This window comes from Aspergillus viridinutans (assembly GCF_018404265.1).
Source record: "Aspergillus viridinutans IFM 47045 DNA, scaffold_10, whole genome shotgun sequence".
Lineage (NCBI taxonomy): Eukaryota > Fungi > Ascomycota > Eurotiomycetes > Eurotiales > Aspergillaceae > Aspergillus > Aspergillus viridinutans.
In genome coordinates, this window is record NW_025091226.1 from 1,389,159 (window position 1) to 1,407,791 (window position 18,633).

General features: G+C 49.3%; 10 protein-coding genes and 1 non-coding gene across 11 annotated transcripts; 6 read left to right on the forward strand and 5 right to left on the reverse strand.

Moving 5' to 3' along the window:
• Nucleotides 1–245: 245 nt before the first annotated feature.
• On the reverse strand, nt 246–1,531 carry Aspvir_002153 (replication factor C subunit 4; the record flags this gene model as incomplete). The annotated part of the gene is made up of 5 exons (XM_043273754.1): nt 246–471; nt 535–957; nt 1,011–1,110; nt 1,164–1,384; nt 1,443–1,531. 5 exons carry the CDS (start codon nt 1,529–1,531, stop codon nt 246–248), a joined length of 1,059 nt encoding a protein of 352 aa, XP_043129689.1.
• A 468-nt stretch (nt 1,532–1,999) lies between these two features.
• Nucleotides 2,000–2,686, forward strand: Aspvir_002154 (uncharacterized protein; the record flags this gene model as incomplete). Its single annotated transcript, XM_043273755.1, has 3 exons — nt 2,000–2,369; nt 2,446–2,514; nt 2,589–2,686. The coding sequence occupies 3 exons, from the start codon at nt 2,000–2,002 to the stop codon at nt 2,684–2,686; spliced, it is 537 nt and encodes a 178-aa protein (XP_043129690.1).
• Nucleotides 2,687–2,814: 128 nt separating this feature from the next.
• On the reverse strand, nt 2,815–4,490 carry Aspvir_002155 (protein GET4; the record flags this gene model as incomplete). The annotated part of the gene is made up of 4 exons (XM_043273756.1): nt 2,815–3,401; nt 3,455–3,607; nt 3,761–4,017; nt 4,117–4,490. 4 exons carry the CDS (start codon nt 4,488–4,490, stop codon nt 2,815–2,817), a joined length of 1,371 nt encoding a protein of 456 aa, XP_043129691.1.
• Nucleotides 4,491–4,669: 179 nt separating this feature from the next.
• Nucleotides 4,670–6,260, forward strand: Aspvir_002156 (DXO/RAI1 family decapping nuclease; the record flags this gene model as incomplete). The annotated part of the gene is made up of 8 exons (XM_043273757.1): nt 4,670–4,744; nt 4,801–5,043; nt 5,109–5,140; nt 5,194–5,226; nt 5,341–5,444; nt 5,498–5,668; nt 5,754–6,053; nt 6,115–6,260. The coding sequence occupies 8 exons, from the start codon at nt 4,670–4,672 to the stop codon at nt 6,258–6,260; spliced, it is 1,104 nt and encodes a 367-aa protein (XP_043129692.1).
• Nucleotides 6,261–6,907: 647 nt separating this feature from the next.
• Aspvir_002157 (tRNA dimethylallyltransferase) lies at nt 6,908–8,435 on the reverse strand (the record flags this gene model as incomplete). The annotated part of the gene is made up of 2 exons (XM_043273758.1): nt 6,908–8,275; nt 8,337–8,435. The coding sequence occupies 2 exons, from the start codon at nt 8,433–8,435 to the stop codon at nt 6,908–6,910; spliced, it is 1,467 nt and encodes a 488-aa protein (XP_043129693.1).
• Nucleotides 8,436–8,800: 365 nt separating this feature from the next.
• Nucleotides 8,801–8,920, forward strand: Aspvir_r0029. The gene has a single exon (XR_006253218.1). It is a non-coding gene; the product is annotated as a 5S ribosomal RNA (ribosomal RNA).
• A 305-nt stretch (nt 8,921–9,225) lies between these two features.
• On the forward strand, nt 9,226–10,220 carry Aspvir_002158 (putative ABC transporter; the record flags this gene model as incomplete). Its single annotated transcript, XM_043273759.1, has 3 exons — nt 9,226–9,247; nt 9,303–9,455; nt 9,514–10,220. The coding sequence occupies 3 exons, from the start codon at nt 9,226–9,228 to the stop codon at nt 10,218–10,220; spliced, it is 882 nt and encodes a 293-aa protein (XP_043129694.1).
• A 239-nt stretch (nt 10,221–10,459) lies between these two features.
• Aspvir_002159 (Elongator subunit ELP2) lies at nt 10,460–12,963 on the reverse strand (the record flags this gene model as incomplete). Its single annotated transcript, XM_043273760.1, has 2 exons — nt 10,460–12,766; nt 12,835–12,963. The coding sequence occupies 2 exons, from the start codon at nt 12,961–12,963 to the stop codon at nt 10,460–10,462; spliced, it is 2,436 nt and encodes an 811-aa protein (XP_043129695.1).
• A 309-nt stretch (nt 12,964–13,272) lies between these two features.
• Nucleotides 13,273–13,732, forward strand: Aspvir_002160 (ubiquitin-related modifier 1; the record flags this gene model as incomplete). The annotated part of the gene is made up of 3 exons (XM_043273761.1): nt 13,273–13,334; nt 13,395–13,559; nt 13,615–13,732. 3 exons carry the CDS (start codon nt 13,273–13,275, stop codon nt 13,730–13,732), a joined length of 345 nt encoding a protein of 114 aa, XP_043129696.1.
• A 111-nt stretch (nt 13,733–13,843) lies between these two features.
• Aspvir_002161 (bifunctional fructose-2,6-bisphosphate 2-phosphatase/6-phosphofructo-2-kinase) lies at nt 13,844–15,421 on the reverse strand (the record flags this gene model as incomplete). The annotated part of the gene is made up of 7 exons (XM_043273762.1): nt 13,844–14,083; nt 14,139–14,315; nt 14,374–14,748; nt 14,799–14,918; nt 14,968–15,075; nt 15,129–15,209; nt 15,287–15,421. 7 exons carry the CDS (start codon nt 15,419–15,421, stop codon nt 13,844–13,846), a joined length of 1,236 nt encoding a protein of 411 aa, XP_043129697.1.
• Nucleotides 15,422–17,193: 1,772 nt separating this feature from the next.
• tom40 (TOM complex pore protein TOM40) lies at nt 17,194–18,413 on the forward strand (the record flags this gene model as incomplete). Its single annotated transcript, XM_043273763.1, has 3 exons — nt 17,194–17,505; nt 17,584–18,231; nt 18,306–18,413. 3 exons carry the CDS (start codon nt 17,194–17,196, stop codon nt 18,411–18,413), a joined length of 1,068 nt encoding a protein of 355 aa, XP_043129698.1.
• Nucleotides 18,414–18,633: the final 220 nt, after the last annotated feature.

The following is an 18,633-nucleotide window of genomic DNA, read 5'->3' on the forward strand; positions in this document are numbered from 1 at the left end:
CCACCTGCCTGGGTTGAAAACTGCTAGTGTATTCAGTGTGCTTTGCTCAATTGGAACGCATACGAAGATCTAATTGGATTGAAATCGTAGAAAAATAGATACCATATGAAGATTCTTGTGGATGCATAATTCCAAATGCACCGATTCAGCTCGTTGCATTAAGAAAAGAGGTTCAGACTTCACTCGGCCGTTGGAACGCCGTAACACCATGTACATGCCCTATGAAAATGCTTTTGGCGGGATATCTAGGCCTTCGGAGGCTCAAAGAGTTGGGGCTTCATGTTGATTTTGCAAAGCTTGGATACGCATCCACTCAGTTGAAGGAGCGATTGCACACCGTCGAGAATGCGCATATGTGTGAACCCGATCTCTCTGATAAATTCCAGCTTTGAATGCTCTGACAAAGTCGGAATCGTCTTGGTGACTCGAAACATGGTACTGATGATATCATGAGATGAGTATCCGAGATCCCTAAGCGTAGTTATCAGTATATCGGTTAAGAAGCAATAATCGAGCGCAATCAAGTGCGCATACCATAACTCGTTCAACGTTTCTAGAGCAGCGTCGACCTTCCCTTCCCAGCATGCCTTGATCATAGCTTGGACCTTGATCGGATGTGGGCTGTCGACCACACGAAAGACATTGTCTCCACTGACCAGACCAAAACCGGACCATGTGCTCTGCAGGTTATTGATAGCCTGACGCATATCTCCCTCGGCACTGAAAACCAGCGCAGCGATCCCATCTTCTGTGTGATCCACCTTCTCAGCATCGCAAATCTGTTTCAACCGTTTCACTACCTGCGTGTCTGTCAATCGAGCGTAGCGCAGTATAGCGCATCGAGATTGAATGGGCTCAATGATCTTATTTGACTGGTTGCAGGCAAATGCGAACCGTGTTGTAGAAGAGTAGATTTCCATCGTCCGTCGTAATGCCTGCTGCGCGCCAGGGGTCATGCTGTAAATGGTCAGCGCCTATCCGTACATATTTTTAATTCTCAGAGATCACACCTATCCGCTTCATCGAGAATAACAATCTTGTGACGGCCCGGTGGGAGCGTCACCTTCTTCTGGGCAAAGCCTTTGATTCGACTCCTGACAACATCGATACCTGAGCAGATCGTCAGAATGGATCCCGAACGGGGCTGACTCAAAGCAATATACCTCGTTCGTCACTAGCATTCAGTTCCAAGACCGCCTCCTTATAAGCCTCTCCTAGCAGTTGCCTCGCCAAGCACAGAATCGAGGTGGTCTTTCCGATACCAGGCATGCCCGAAATGATAACGTGGGGCATATTGCCATCTTTGGCTATAATCTTCAGTCGCTCAATTGTTTCTGTATTGCCGACGATATCATCGAGGAAGATGGGACGATATTTCTCCACCCTAAAAAGGTCATCTATTAGAAATTGTCAAATAGAACATCGTGATCTTGTTTACAAACCAGGGTAGTTCATAATCGGGCGGAGCTCCCGCAGTAACAGCCTTCAGGCTATTTCGAGAAGCACTTGCTGAGGATTCCGCTTGCACCATTGTGAAGAGCTGAATGCAGGAATAGTGAGCTGTGCTAGGAGTTTCTGCAGTTCCTTGTAATGTGAAACAACAGGCAGATTATCAGTTAAATGACCTGGCTTTCGGAATACGCGAAGGTTGGAGACGCGTCGGGACGGACCAAATTTGGCTTAATTGGGACTCCGGATCAATTCCGCCCTTTCATCTCCACCCACTGCCACCAGCATTGGCTGTTTATTGTTATGCCTCAGCATTTGTTTTATTCTTCTAGGCTATTTTTTTTTTTTGTTACGGCCTCGACCAGCTTGGATTGTCTTGACACTCATTTCAGAGCCGCATATGGCTCAATAACGTCACATTACAAACATCTATTCTTGACCCAAAAAGTAGTCTAACAAGCATCACAGTTTCTCCTCAGCTTCTGGCAGCCCTTCCTGCTAGGAGCTTTCTCAATAATCCAGGACCTGTTCCTGCAAATCGCCTTCCAGGATGGGCACAACATCTGTCAGACGCAATCTCTTCCACCATAACCTCAGCAGACGCCCGGTCTCTACTACGCCTGGGTCGATGCAAAGCGGCAGGAGCAATGGGATTTCAGGTCCTGCCTCTCACACGCTACAGTCCTCTTCCGAGTCGACGGGACCCTCTCTGACTTCTGGTCCCTTGGACACCGGAGATATCGTGGTCAGGGACAAGAACGGTGGTTACAAGCTTGACATTCCTGTTCTTCCGCCTGCCATTACCGGTGAAAATGGCGACGGCATGGATGGTTTGGACGAGGGTGGAACTAGCGGGGGAGCAGGAGCTACGGCTGTCGATTCAGCTAGCCAAACTGAGATCAGCGGGCGAGAAAAAGAAAGTAGGTTGGCAGGCCGTAGGCTAGAGAAACGATTGGTGGTCTGAATGCAGAAGCTGACGTGACTGGCCTGTCGAAGAGATCGAGGCAAGTCTAGCAGAAATTATGTATCGAAACCGAAACAGACAAATGAGCAACGAACCAGCCGGTAAGTGCATGCGTACAGTGGGTCCAACGTGGTCCTTTTCATACTGTTTGCAATCAAACACTAATATTCGACAGAAATCCTCAATCTCATCCATCAAAGTCTCCGAAGCAAAGTAGCGGCGCTCGAGGAAGACAACTGGATGTACGAGCCAGAAGTAGATTCACGTGCCTAAAGCCAACTTGCAGCATCCAGGACAAGCCAAGTACCACTGGATAATCACGCTTCAATTATCTATCTGGTATCTACTTGGTTAATATATTCAAGATACATATATCACGCAGAGGTCGTGGCCTGGTTCATCTAATCGAGCTCCATGCTGGCCGGCGGCGCCTCCACGGTCTTCGACTGACTCCGTCCCGGGGGTGTCCTCCTACTTCCGCCCTGGTTCTGACCTCCGAACAGCATACTGCCCATCATATCCAGAAGTGGGTTACCTTGTCTCGGAACTTTGATCGCGAAGTATTGCTCGCCTATCTGTGACAAAGCATCATCCCAGATCCCCACTTCCTGAATCTGCGATGCGTAATGGGCAGTCAACTGCTTGAAAAGGTCTGCGCTGCCTCGCTGAATAGTGAGAAGCAGCATGCTTATGAAGTTCAGCAAAGGCAGAGACGGGAAAACTCGAACATCGGAGCTGGCGCTGCTGACTTCTTGTACGCCGAGGGACACATTTGAGGTAGAGAGCCGTGAGGTGAAGATGAGGAAGGCTTTGTTGGCGTTCCGGAGGTTGCCGACTAACAGGTAAGGAAAGACTGCACGCGAGGCGTAAATAGCCGCCGTATGAGGCTCGTCGTTCGTGTACCACTCGTACTCGAGCTTCGCGAGTGTCTCGGCGGATTCGGAGGTTCCAAGGATCAGATGCTTCTCGGCGTCATATGGCTCATTGTCTGGCAAAATCGTCAATGCGTCGTAAATTCACGGTCACATATGGCCAACGAACCTTCAGCGTATACTGAACCAGCTGCATGGTGCAGCTCCGCATCTCCTCTCTCCACAGGACCGAAACGTCCGCTCCAGCCGATCATCTCTTGAATGAATCTCTTCCTCGTGGGCTCTTCCGACGGGAATTCGCGCAGAAGCTCGATTAAGCGCTCTATATGGAGAAGCATCGTTAGCCGATTCGATCTCAGAAAGTGCAATATCCTTAGCCCACCAGCTAGCCGCTGGTTCCATATAGATTCGCTCAGAAGGACTTCCATCCATAAAGAGATAGCCTGTGATGTTCAATAGACGAGATCAAACTCACTCTTTCGGGCTCGACCCTCCGCATCGTCATCTCCTCCAGTAATCCCCCACCCCGCCTTGGTGTACACCTCGTCTACCAACATAATAGCCAAGTCTCCCCCACTCGCAGAAGCGCCCTGCTGAGATCCAGCTCTCAGAAGAGCAGTCGCACCGCCAACCAATATTTCAGCAGCGGCTTCATAATTCGATTGTTTGATGTATCGCGCTGCGATAACACGGAGTTGTTGGTGAGCTTCGTAGTAAGCACCGGAGGCGATTCTGCAGATGAGAACCAAAAGTTAATATCCATTATCCTTTGGTTAAGAGGTCGTAAATTGAGTAATTATAGTCGTATGTCAAAGCTCGAGGCAAACTTACTTCTCGCGTTGCCGAGCAATCGTCTTGTCGATGCGTGAGGTCATCTCGCCTACAAGTGACAGGGGACTGACGGACGGGACCACAAATTCAGGGGAGTTGCGTCGAGGGTGTAAAGAAGCTAAGATTTCCAAATTATTGGGAACAAACGAGTTTGTAGAGGGATTCCAGCCTAGGAGGATAACAAGATCAGCGACAGCTGAGAGCGGATGGACGAGTGTCTGAGAACTTTTGGTGGGGAACTTGCCTGGTGTCTTCCAGAACCGCGGAGCTTCTCCAGATACAGGCCCCTTGTTCCTTCGGCGGAAAATATTCCAACCCAGCAACTTTGACGTGTATCGATCCAAGTGAGGTGTAGTTACTCCTCGTTCGAGCATCTGTCAGTGCACCTAGAAGATCATATATACTGGCGTCTTGTTCTACCTAACAATCCGTATTGGTCGCAAGAAGCCTATATAGATGCCACAGCTTGAAATAGCTTTGCCTTCAAGCATCATTTGATTTTTCTTTCACAATAGGCCCAATATACGCCCGATACACCTCGGTCGAAGAAGCTATGGATGGTGGTGCATTTGACATCCAGCCAATTGGCCGCTTCTATGGCGCCAATACCACAATCCGACGTCCAAGGGTATGTCGTTTTCCGTGTCCATTCAAGACAAAAACTTGAAAATAACCCGGAAACAGGAGATCACTTGCTTCTCATACGATGATGAGCATAAGTTCCACGTCGGGGATTCGTCCCTGCGGTACTATTATACGCCGCGCCTCCCCGCGGATTTGAATCGTGGCTTCGACACTTTCCAGAAGCTAGATGATACCGCCGATGAGCATCTAGACGCTTTGCTAGAGACCATTATAGCTCTGGAAAAGGAGACGGGAAAGAGATGCGAAGCGGACATCATCACATGGAGAGGCATGATGACGAAGGTAAGCCGCTCATGTCTCTCGTTTCATCTGGAAAGTGGCTATTACTGACACTATTCTTCTTGAAGATATTGACTGCTCCTTTTGACAATCTCAACGGGTATGTAGACCGGACACATGAAATGCCTTCGGCTTACTGATCTGAAACGTTAGTTTCGAAATGAATGCGACCTGTTTCCAGGTAGGGTGTGTCCAAGCTCGTTGATACGTGGTTTACATTTTTAACCGTGAAGATGCAGGGTACCATGTTTGTATATCCTTCCAAGACTCCGCTAATTCTACGGTGCTGATGGGGAGTAGTTTCATTGAGGAGAACAACGTCTATAAAATCCAGCAAAAACAAATCCAGCAGAATCAAAGAATGCCCCCGGGAATGGCCTCCCAGGATCTGATGGCATACTGGGGTACGGTTACCTCTCCATGAGCCGATTACAAGATGCTGAAATTGCAAGGTCAGGCTACAAATTTGAAGCTCTATGTTTGCTTCAGCAGCCATGGGATCCAACGCCTCGGGCTGAAATCGAAAGTCGCGAAGACCTCGTGGTCAACAACAATTCACAATACTGCTCGGTTGTTCGAACAGGGATAGGGAGTTCCCGTTTGATCATTGGTGGTGAAGTGGATGCTGGTATGCTCCTTATCACTCTAGATGCATGCTTAGGGCGATTCTTGAGGGGGTGGAACTAAAGCCTGTGCTGATTCTGTTGTGCTAGTGTGGGACTGCAAACCCGACCGCAAGGAAGACCCCATCAACTGGGTAGAGCTGAAGACTTCGGCAGAGATCCGGAACGACCGTGACATGATCAAGTATGAGCGAAAGCTCCTCAAGTTCTGGGCCCAGTCGTTCCTCCTTGGCGTCCCCAAGATCATTGTTGGTTTTCGCGACCATCACGGTATAGTTCATCGTTTGGAAGAGCTTGAAACAGCCAGTATACCAAACAAGGTAAAGAAGCTAGGACGGGGTACGTGGGATGGCAACATTTGCATCAACTTCGCTGCTGCATTCCTCGAATGTAAGTCTCAGCATATGCACTGGAATGCCCCTTCCATGTCCGTCAGCTAATGGGTTCAAAGGGCTCAAATCCACAATCAAGGAGGGAGGAACGTGGCGAATCCGTAAGCTGGAGAAGTCTTCGGTTATTCAGGTGTTCAAGATTGAGGAGACTGGGACAGGCGACATCATCTCCACATCGTTTCTGGATTGGCGATCACGCTCATGATAAAGGTGGAGTCGGCGCCTACAAACTGTTTGACCGGGGGAACCTTGCATTTCAAAAATGTTTCGAAACACAACAAACCGCGGCAGGTGCGCGAATCTGTCTGCCGGTTCGACCAAAGCAAGTAGAGTGGGCTCGCTGGCTTCGGGTCAGGCTATGATGGAAGTAATGTATTTGAGCAGCCTGATACCGTGGTAAGCACTCAACGTGAGCAGCCTGACCACAGCACTGCTTTTGAAGACCGTATCCGGGCCTTGAGAGATCTGTCGTGCTGCTCCATTTGGTGGGTGAATATTGCCAGGCCGGACAGATATAACACGACTACAGCATGCTCGGGGATCAACGCGAAAAGGTGAAAGTCATCGCCATCTTGTACCAAGCTGGGATGCTCTATTTTGCCTATGCCAGTGTATCGGCAAGGTGACGGAGTGACCTAGTCTACGCCATTGTGGACGTCGCCATATTCGGCTGCCATGATACAGGAGACTTGGAGGGCAAGGTTGCTGTTCAACCTCCTTACGACTCGGTCCATGATGTATAATTTCTCATAGAATGGATACTGGAAATGTAAAGTTGAAGAGGGTGGCTCTGCCTGCCAGAGGGAAAGCAGCCAATGTGATTTTTTTCGTGAGCCGAAACACGTCTACTTTCTACTGCGGCGTCGAAGGCTGCTCAGTAGGGGTTGGATCGTCACGGTTTTGACCAACACCTAAGGTCTGCTGATTGCGCAAATATTCCTCGCGCTCTGCTCTTTTTGCTGCATTCTTGACTGCCCTCTTGTGGGCACGCCCGTTCAGGTGAATATTCCACTGGTCTTCGGTCGCCATCGTTCTACTGCAGACCTCACATGTAAAAGTCTGAAGCAGGTCGCTGCGCTGCGTCTGCGCCTGAGCCTCTCGCACGCCCAGTGTTTCTCTTGCCATGTCAGAGATAGATTTAGGATCCGGTCTGGGTTCGTCGTTGAGCAGCGCCTGAGTCAGGCGCTCAGATGGTTCGGTGACACACTTCTGCCAGTCTTCAACGATTGTACTGTCAAGAAGATACAAACTATTTGTCGCACTAGCGTCAGCGAGCGCCTTCCAAAGCTTGTTCCGTATCCATTTGATCTGGGAGGTCGCATATTGACGTGTTGCGATTTTCACCAGCTCGATTGACGATTGCTTGAGTGCTTCAAGCTCCCCTTCGCTCAAGGCACCGTCATCCAAGGCGTCAAAGTAGGGTGCTAATTCCTTGAACCCGATGGAGACCCAGACGCCTCTTGTTTGATCAACTGTAATGCCTTGCTTTTTTTTGTCCCGAAGATAAGCCCACATTCTCTGGGCCTCTGCCATCAACCCTTGCTCCACCATAGAATCTACACGTTCTGCAAGTCGGCAGTTCAATGTCTCCTTCTCTGAATGCACCCAGAATATCAGTGTCGGGCAACGGAGCTGTCCTATATCCAGGGAAGACTCTCCATTTGTCTCCGTCGCATATTTCTGACGCTTCTGCTCCGCGTAAATCTCGGAGGCCGGCTTGCCGGTCTGAAAGTAAATCTCCAAGGATCGTCGGATTTTGCGAACATCGTTTGGATGCCATCGACTGGCGATAACGGGATCGACTTCTTTTAATTTCTGAAAGACTACCTCTGGCGGCGCATCAAGGATGGGCCACTTCGCGGACGTAGGCCCAGTCTCGTCACGGAAATGTGCATCGTCACTGTCGCCTGAAAAGAGGCTCTCCTCAACCAGCTGATCCTTGAAGAGCACCGTTTGTGTGTAGTAGTGCGTTCCTCCGACCAGAATAGGGAGGTTCCCTCGAGAGTGTATGTCCTTTATAAGTCGCAAGCATTCCCTTTTGAAATGTCCTATGCGCCAGGGCTCCTCTTCCAAATCGACACAACTGATCAAGTGATGCGGAATGCCGCTACGTTCCTCGATTGGTATCTGATTCGTGATGATGGGTAGGCCGCGGTACATTTGCATAGCGTCGCCATTTATGATTTCACCGTTGAAACGGGTGGCTAAATCCACCGCAAGCTATCTACAGTCATTAGCAAAGAACTTCTCTTGTGATTCTTCTCTTTCCTGTCTCCCTCACCTTGGATTTGCCGGTGCCCGTTGCACCGACGACGGCAATGAGGGGCTCCATGGTCAATGGGCGTTTGATGCGCCAGAAAGAGCGGAGAAAGTTGAGCATGGGAGAGCCACATGGAAGATTCTTGTCATTACGAATCCATTTTCCCCTGGCTACAGGCAACAAGCAGATGCTTTAGCCGTCGAAAGGCGTTGTAGACTCAATCAAGCACGGAAAAAAGTTTGCTCGCAAGTATATCCAAGCCGACATTACCTCATCGGCCTCCGCTTCAACCTGAGATTCAGCTTCTCAAACCTTGGTACTTGATATATAGCAATATAACTCAATTGTGAGAAAATTTGTGAAACTAATGGCTCTATCTCATTAGTCCTCTTCAATGGTCAATCAGTCCAGCGTTAATATTCAATAATGCTTACATGGTATGTGCATTTACTCCCTATATAAGCTTTTGGTCTGTCATATCCACCACATACGACCATAGGGTGTGGAAAACAGGGCTTCCCGTCCGCTCAGCCGTACTTAAGCCACACGCCGGCCGGTTAGTAGTTGGGTGGGTGACCACCAGCGAATCCCGGCTGTCGTATGTTTTTGATGTTTTTATTTTGCTTCATTATATATATCCTTGCCGCCCTGTACAGTCAAAGGCAGCATTAAAGTTATAGGTAATCGATAGAAACTCCGACTACTCCGGCAGTCCAGCGCGTCAAGTTCAAACTTCATTTCCAGACAGAATGGCGTAAGTAGGAGATCACATGACATACGTCTCTCCAAATGCTAAGTACCTACCTCACGGACTAGTGGCAATCGAGTCATAAGCACGTTTCTAGAACAAGTCTTACCTACGATCTGTTGTGGTCACTCTCTGACTCGCAATTAACAAGCAACTAGGTCTATGAATCCCTTACCGTTTAGAAGTAGTAAGTGTTCTTCATATCAGGATAAAGTGCGCTGTATTAATCACCGCCGTAGTTACTCGTCGTCTAGACATGGCAGACTCAAGCGATTATACGGGTCCTTCAATCAATGTGAATGGTCTGAGCTATAAGTTCCAGGATGGTTCTTCAGGCTTGACGAATGTGACCCTCAATCTCCCAGCAGGGAGTCGGACATTGCTCATTGGAGGTGATTTAATCCGCTCCCGACTTAGATGAGTCATGACCGATTGTTAACGCCATTATAGCAAATGGTGCGGGCAAGACCACGCTCCTGCGCTTGCTGGCAGGCAAGCGCTTGGCCCCGACAGACACAATTTCTATTGCTGGCAAGGACCCCTTCAAGCACGGCCTCGAAGGGGTGACTTACCTGGGTGTCGAGTGGGTTCTGAACAACATTGTCCGAACGGACATCGACGTCCCCACGCTTCTAGCATCTGTGGGCGGAGACGCCTATCCCGAGCGTAGGGACGAGCTGGTTGAGATTCTCGACATCGACCTCCGATGGCGTATGCACGCCGTGTCGGACGGTGAGCGCCGCCGTGTGCAGCTGGCGATGGGTCTGCTGCGCCCATGGCAGGTGCTTCTTCTGGACGAAATCACGGTGGACCTGGACTTGCTTTCTAGGAGTAACTTCCTCTCCTTCCTCAAGCGGGAGACAGAGACAAGACCCTGCACGATCGTCTATACCACGCACATCCTGGATAATTTGTCGCAGTGGCCCACCCATCTGGTGCATATGCACCTCGGAAACGTCAGGCAATCGGGCCCCATGGAAAAATTCAAGAGCGAGGTCACCGAGACATCAGAGAACAGTCAACTCGGTGAGCTTGTGCTCAAGTGGCTCAAGGAGGACTTGTCGGCCAGAGGACCGAGAAACGGCCAATCCAGCCAGAGCAAGACCTACGGGTCACTGGACGGACTTGGGGGATATGGGCTGGAGAAGCCAACCTGATCAGCTTCTCTCTTCATCCGGAGCGTCTGATTCTCTTGGTTGTCCAATTTCTTGGAATACTACTTTTGCTTCAACAAAACGTTCTGTTCAACAACAATAGCATGGCGGCGGTTTACGGCTTGGTTTATGGACGATAAAGGTCGGTCATCATTCAACATTTCTAGAGCTATTCAACACCCATGACATGAGCTCATAATTGTGTTTTTTGTATTTCTTTCATGGTGTATATACATGGCATTTCACGAAAGCATGTTAGAAATAGCATATACACGCACCGAGGAATCCTCACTTGCTACAGCAAGGTCAAATCTGCACTCAGTATCTCTAACATCCTCTTGATGGGACGGCCGCCATGATAATTTGGTGATCGCTCTAGAGGGAGATACCAATCTATCAACAGTAGCAACGTGTCTCGGTTCGAGACCGTCAACCGTCGCCTGGTAGATCGATAATTTGCCACTTTCTTCGCCCGTTGCAAGGAAGAAGGAGGCGTCAAGTACACTTGGAAGGATCGAAACAGCTGTGACTGAGTTTTCTAGAGAGATAGTCGTCTTGCAAGTAAACGAATCACTGACCTTCTCCCATAGTTTTACTGATTTGTCTCGGCCAGCCGTTGCGAAGACAGGGTCTGCCGCTTGGGGAGCCCATGCCGCATCGAGGATCATTCTAGAATGGCCCTTGGGGTTCGATGTCAGAAGCGAGAATGAAGAAGGGTCTTGCCCACTTCGTTGGAAGACAGCCCACTGCCGATCTCGCCCAACGCTGAGAAGGTATCGGTCATCACTCGAAAAACACAGACTTGTGATAGTCAAAGAATGCGCTTTTAGGGAAGGTCGAATTTCACGCCAGTCAGAAGTGTCGTAGAGCCGTATCACCGCATGGTCTATTGAGCTTGCTTTACAAGCAGTCGCAACCAGGGTGCGATCATGATTCACGGCCACGGCTGATATCTCGTAACCATGACCATAGAGCTTCTCATGCTCGGGCCATAGTGTATAGCGAGCCAACTGGTCTTCCAGCGGTGGATGGCAAAGGTTCGATATCATTGCCTGGTTTGCTTGGACTTGCCGCGCCCCCGCAGCACTCTCTTCGTCTACCTCCATCGGGATTTCATCGCCCACAGCCTGGTTAGACAAGCCGAGAACTGGAATCTGTGCTGTATCGGGAAGCTCTTCGTCCGTTGCTGGTTTAAATCCGGCCAGCTTCTCCAGTAGATGAGCGATAGGTTTCGGCTCGTTGAACACTCGTAAAAGCTTTTCGTCAGCGCCTGATACAAAGCGCGCGGGTCCCAAGGTATCAATGCAATTCAGATCGTAACCGTGAATCTGTGGTCTTGAAAACTCATGCCACGACTTCAGCCCCTCACGCGACCACTCTGCATGCAGGCGAGTAGTCTGGTCTGCGCTAGTGGAAAGCAAATACCCTCCGGTTTGTTCCCACTGCACACCGTTCACAGACCGCACATGGCCCGTAATCCCCAGTGCCTGCAGCCACATATCGGAATCGGCATCATACCTCCATGCCCTCCAGCTACCTGTTCGGCCCAGACTCGCGACTTGTCTTCCGTCCGGAGACCAAAGACCAATCCAGAAGCCGCCAGTGCTTCCTGTAGCAGTGGTAGATCCCTTTTGGACGCTAATTTCTCCCATCCTCTCTGCGGAGAGCCATACTCCGGACACTGGATCCTGCTCCCAGATTGTCAAAGTATTGTCTGCAGAAGCAGAAAGAAGCTGTTGGCGTTCCGTGCTTGGGTTCCAACATGTCGTGTAAATCCAATCCTCATTTCCAAACAGAAGAGCTTCGAAAGTGACCGAATATTTGGACCCGGCTGCTTCGAACTGATGAGCTTTATTGGATAAGGTCGTATCAAGTCCGCCAAGCATAGGATCTGCATCATCTGCCAGTGCAGGCTTGGTGGCCTCTCCTCGTTGAAGCCTCCACAACCGGATATATTTATCTTGACTGGCTGAGGCGAGCAATAGGTCCCCCGACTGGCTTTGTTTATCCTCGGTGAATGATAGGGAACGAACCCATGCCTCATGGCCTGAAAGAGTCGCAGATAGTCTAAAGCTTGCACCAGCGAATATGTTCTCAGAAACATAAATCTGAACATTATTCATCGTGCCCGCGACTGCCAATACCACGGGTTTGTCTTCCGATTCTGTTGACAGCGGCTTCAATGATAATGCCAGCGGGAAGAAGCGAGGTTTCATCGTAAGATCCTGGAATAGATCGGCCTTTATTACCGTTTCCTGCGTGTCGATCTTCCAGATCTTGACGCTACCATCTGCGGCTCCAGATACGACGACAGCGACGCCATCGGCAACGGCAATCGTATTCACTGAGCCTGTATGACCCGTAAGAGTATGTGCATGGGTGAATTTGGCGGGGTCGACTGCATCAGCCCGCCATATCCGAATCGTTTGGTCAATGGAGCCGGTAAGAAGCAGCTTCGTACCCGAGGCGGGACATGTGTAGAATCTGACCGCACTGACTTTGTCGGTATGGCCAACGAGGAGGGCATAAACCCCGCGCTGAGAGGTATCCTAGATAGGCAACAGCAGTATTAGTCCGATTGCGTCGAGACCAATTGAGCCACTGAAAGAGTTCATACCCTTGGATCCCACAAGGCCACATTGTTATCTGCACCAAAGGCGAGCACGCCTAACTGCACATCCCAGTCTGCGGCGGCCGGATGCCTGTTCCCCCCAACACTGATGTATTCCGTCGTAATTGACACCATGAATGCGCCTAAGAATGATTGCCAATCGGTGAACTAAGTTGGTATAGAAGTCCAGCGACAAAGTCCAGCTATGGACACGGACAGAAAGGCGCTATCTTCCGATTGCTGAGATAGAGAATGGATCGATGACCACTTTTTGTGGCCGGAATTTAAGCTTATCGATAAGCGTGGCCATCGCAGAGCAGCCCCTCTTCGTTTGCATTTTCCTTTCACTCACATGTCTTCGGTCAGACACGACTCCTCGACTATTCCTGATTCCATTTTTGAGAACCACATTTTCTCCGGCTGTGGGCTTATTCTGAAGTGGTCATGGCTGACTCTTCTACCGTGAAAGGTGGTGCCGACAGCATCACCATTACTGTTGAGTTCATGTTAGACCAACTTTGAATGCATTGTTTCACTTCAATGCCTGCTGACTCCCATTCGTATAGTGGTGGTCTGGAGATTCTCTTCTCTAATGAGCGAAAACATCATGTCACGCTACCTGCTCAAGTGGACGACGGCGGCCGGCCAACCATCGCTTACTTATTACGATATCTGGTTGACAATGTCATGAAGGATCAAAGGAAAGAACTATTTATAATGGAAGACAACGTGTATGTCGCGAATGGAACCCCGTGTATCAGTGGCAAGGCTGACAGTAAATGATAGACGACCTGGTATCCTCGTCCTTATCAACGATGCCGACTGGGAACTTGAAGGCGAGGAGAAATACGAGCTCCAATCAGGGGACAATATTGTATTCGTCTCAACACTTCACGGAGGATAAATCCGCCTAGAAGTCTATACGAGCTCTATCAGGATCATCGTTTCCATGCACTCGGCATGATCTAAGGTCCATTGTGCACCACGCAGCATTTAGTCCAGAGCGAACATACGATCAGACAACATCGTCCACGTGCTGTTGCGATATCCTCTCAGGCTCCCGAGGAGTTCGAAGGCCGCTTTGTGGTGTTGAGAATCCATCCTTGGGGCTGCTTATTCCTCCAACCAAGGGAGAAGGCACCCCACTGGGAGGTACCGGAATTTTGATATCTTGCGGAGAGCCAGGTATAATTTCTTTTGGCAAATCAAGGATATGTATTCTGCGCGCTTCGTTTTGGTAGCTTTCCGGGATAATCTGCACAAAGTCAGTCGGGTGCTCTTTAGGTTTGAGGTGTTAAATGTATCCTTACTTCGATGATTTCGTCACGTGGAAACTCCAAGAACGGAATATCAGCAGCATTGCACGCCATGAGGTAACCATAGAGGACTCTTAGCACGCTTTCGTGTGCTATGATGAGAAGATCGTTCTGCTCCCGCTCAAGTTCCAAAATAATGGGTTCGAGTCGCACGGCAAGGTCATGGTAGGACTGTCATAGACGTAAGCTCTGGGAACAACGTCAGATTTGAAGCTGGAATTGAGCTCACCTCAGCTCGAGGGTACCGATGGTGGTAAGGATCGAGCTCATGCTTAGCCACCTCGTCCGGATACTCTTCACGAATTCTGCTCTCAGACATCTTCTCGCAAACACCAGGGTTCAGTTGGCTCATCTGCGAGCGTTGCCGGACTTTGTACCCCTTTTCATATAAGTATTTCGCTGTCTCAACGGTCCTGCGCCTCGTGGATGTCCAAACTGTTAGTGATTTGAGTTCATAATCCGTCTCTCCTCGGTCAATCATGGCCTGCTTTTCCAATTCCCTATGCTGCAGCAGACGTTCAGTCATTTTCTTTGCGTAGTCCTCTCCCTGCTCAGACAGAGAGGCATCAGCTTTATAGGAATCTGCCTCCAGCGAAACACCGGCCTAATGCAGGTTTAGTGTCTGAGAGTCCATTCACCCAGAACTCGACTTACTCGTGCAAAGTACGTGTGCCTGGACTTGATGTGAAGGTTGAGAAGATAGAAAACAATTCGGTTAGATAGATAACCGAAACTTTTATTGTTGACAATGAGTCTTTCTCCCGCGTTTATCATCTGTACTTCGATTAGTATTGAAGCTGGCATGTCTTTCCGCCAATGATACCTTGATATAATTCAAATCTTTCTCCTCCATGGTTTGAAATTGAGGGATTCTGGCAGATATCCTGGTCAAGTAGTGCTTCACTGCATCCTCGGATGACCAGCCAACGTACTGAAAGACTTAGGTCATTTTGATCGGACACATGTTAGGGGTAGCCTACTTACGTCGGGGGATGAGATCTTGACTCTGCGAACGTTCTCCTCGATGATGCGCTCGTCATCGCACCACGATTCGATGAAAAGAGTCTGCACGTGTTTTGACCGTTAGAACAATCCAACACACAAATCGCATGGTGAGATTAGATGTCTTGATCCTTTCATACCTCAATATCTTGTTTGGCGAACTCCTTCGCAAGCGATCGTCGGCCAGAAGCTAAAGGATTGACAGCATCATAAATCGCAATTTGGCCATTTTCGAAATTCAAGTACTGGTATATGTCTTCGCGACACCTTTTCATGATCTTTTGCCTCAATAGAACCGATGATGCAGATGCTGTATTCGATTAGCGGGACGAAACGACGTCAAGGATACAACTATCCGCTGGTGGGAGTGTAGTATGGAACGTGCTCTGTAGCAAGAAGAACAAAAACAAAGATGGTAGCGACTCTTGAATCACTGACCATTGACAAAAAAGTAGTCATCTGGGATGTCTTGACCAACAGGAATCGTGGCTCGTCTGTAATCCCCAAGGTGGAAGATCCTAGTTTTTACACCTAGCCTGCAATGCTCTTAGCGAAGACAGCATGACCGATTCGACAAGAATACCAACCAACGAAGGTAGCGCGCCAATGCTACAGAAATATGTCTGAAATACAACATGAAGAGTCAGTCATTTGACTTTCTCAATTCTCGTCAAGATGGTGAAACGAACGTCTTGCCCCTCGCTGGTAACCCTACAGTGATAATCACAATCCTCCCAGAATGGAAAAGTCGACCAGACTCCGTGCTATACAGCTGAGCTGGTGCCAAATCGGCCTTTTCAGGCAAATCATGAATTGCATCAACAAATGTCGATGATTTCCTTCGGAACCGGGGGGAATTGGCCACAATTTCAGCAGTTCTGATCCACGTTAGATTCGAACAGGCTTATACAGCAAAAACGAAGGTATGCCCAAAGGAAGGGATATCATTCGTTTCTTGACCAATCTTGAACCGGACTCCTTTGGCGGCCCGGACTATTCAATGCATCGATATAAGGGAATAATAACAATCCTTACAGTAGCGTATCCATCTTAAAAGAAAGATTTCAGACACCGAACTCCGACTGAGAAAGCGATCCAAAAGAAAGATCTCAAGAACAAATCACAGGCGAGGAGAGTATCCTTCAGACAGGAGATATTGACCAAGGCTAAGTGCCAAGGAACTTCTGGCGATGGGAGCTTCGGACAGACGACGAGGAAAAGGCAAACGAAAAGGTAAAATAGAAAAGAAAAAGAGAGAGAGAATAATAATAAGAATGATAAGATAAAAAGCAAAGAAAGGAAAATATATTGCAATAGGTTCCTGCGAGCTCCAGTAATGATTAGAGGTTGGTAAAAGATGTCTTGTCGGCGATAGCGAATTGTGCCTATAGCTGGGGTTCGATATAACAGTCCAATGCTGGCTTTGGTGAAGTAGTCAGTGTGCCTAGTGAACCTTGGGCCGTACACTTGATGAACTTCGCCGGCGCTCCTTGAAAATTTCGCATACAACTTTTAGAATCTTTCTCGCAAGCTAAAGGTAAGAGACGGTCTTCTGCCAATAATAGAGGCTATTGTAGCCAACAGTTGACCCTTCAACTACCGTACCAATCTGCGATTATATCATCACCATCATCAAGCCCCCAATGTTCCGCCCGAAGCGGCATAGTGTCAAGTCCTGTGACTTMGGGACTCTGTTTGTGCCAAAGACGCAAGCCGGGGCGGAAAAGCAAATGTCGCTTTTTTTTCCCGTCAGAGGCTGCTTGGGAAGGTCAATCAACAGTTGTTGCGCTGCGACTCTTCCACTTACCGTCCCAATCCCCTAGAGCTTGTTAGACGCAGCCTGCTATTATTTCAATTACTCGGCAACTACTAGCGAAGTTGCCTTCGTCACGTTCTAAGTGCAATCTCGGGGCTGGTCTCAGATCTCAGCTTTCCTCATCTCATCGACAGCGAGAAGGAAAGACGTCCCTCGAGCCCGCGTGACGGTCAACCTCATTGCCTGATCATCCTCTTATCACGCCAATTCACTTTTACACAGAAAATCACAATGGCCGACTTTTTAGCCCTTCCTTCTTTCCTCGTGGAGAATTCCGCTGCCGTTGCCCTCAAAGATGCATACAACTCGTTCTCCGAACGAAGGGCGGCCCTCGGCCTGTCCAACCCAGGAACTGTGGATAACATTGCCAGGGAAGTGCAGAAGGAGGTCCTGCTGTCTAACTTTATGTTCAGTGGTCTCCGTGCAGACTTGACAAAGGTTTTCGGCATGTCTCCCCTGTTCCGTGTCTCGCACGCCTTCTCCATGGGCGGGTCTGGCAACCTGCCTCCATATGCCTTCTCGGCCATGTACGGAACTCCTAAGGTATGCATCATCGCTTAATCGATGAAATGGGCTCCTTCAATTTTACCAAATTCAGTTGCTAAAATGTCGTCTCGTCAGGTTTTCATGCAAGGTAACTTCGGAAGCGATGGCGCGCTCGCCGCTGTTTGCAACTACCGATGGAATCCCAAGTTGGTCACCAAGACCAACACTCAGATCATGGCCGGTGCTAGCCAGGGTCTCCTGCAAATCGATAACGACTATACCGGTGATGACTTCTCCGCATCTATTAAGGCCTTCAACCCATCCTGTCTGGACGGTGGCCTTACTGGAATCTTTGTCGGAAGCTATCTTCAGTCCATTACTCCCAGCCTTGCCCTTGGATTCGAAGCTATCTGGCAGCGTCAAGCTATGAACGCCCGCCCAGAGACTGCCCTTTCGTACTGTGCGAGATACAAGGCGAACGACTGGATTGCCAGTGCTCAGCTGCAGGCTCAGGGCGTTTTCACTGCCTCCTATTGGAGAAAGCTCTCTGAGCGTGTTGAGGCTGGTGTTGACATGAACCTTCAATTTGCTCCTAATGCAGCAGCTGCTTTGATGGGGGGCCCTAGCAGAGACGGGACCACCTCTATTGGAGCCAAGTACGACTTCCGGGCTTCGACATTCCGTGCCCAGGTTGACAGCGCTGGTAAGGTTAGCTGCTTGCTGGAGAAGCGGATAGCCATGCCCATCTCTCTTACTTTTGCTGGCGAAATTGACCAGGCTAAGGTGAGTTGTCTGTCTTTATACAACCTTTGTGTGTGCGATGAATCAAATGGTTACTGATTCGTGTCGCATTGTAGCAATCTGCCAAGCTTGGTCTTGCTGTGTCCCTCGAGATCGCTGGCGAGGAATTGATGGAGCAGCAGGAGAAGATCGAGGCTCAGGGCATGATCCCTCCTCCTTTCTAAACCCTCCCTAAAGCATAGCTGGAGCTAATCATGCCCGCTTGCTTGCGGGAAACTGGAGCTCTTTTTGGCTGCTCCGCCATCCAGCTTAAAATATTCTTCCACTATCTGTCTTATTAGATCTTCTCTCTCCATGTGTACGTCTGGAAGATGGTGTATCACCTCGGTTATGCCCTTGAACGCGATTTGCTGGTGCAGGAAGGCGGTCATTTGGCGCCAGGGA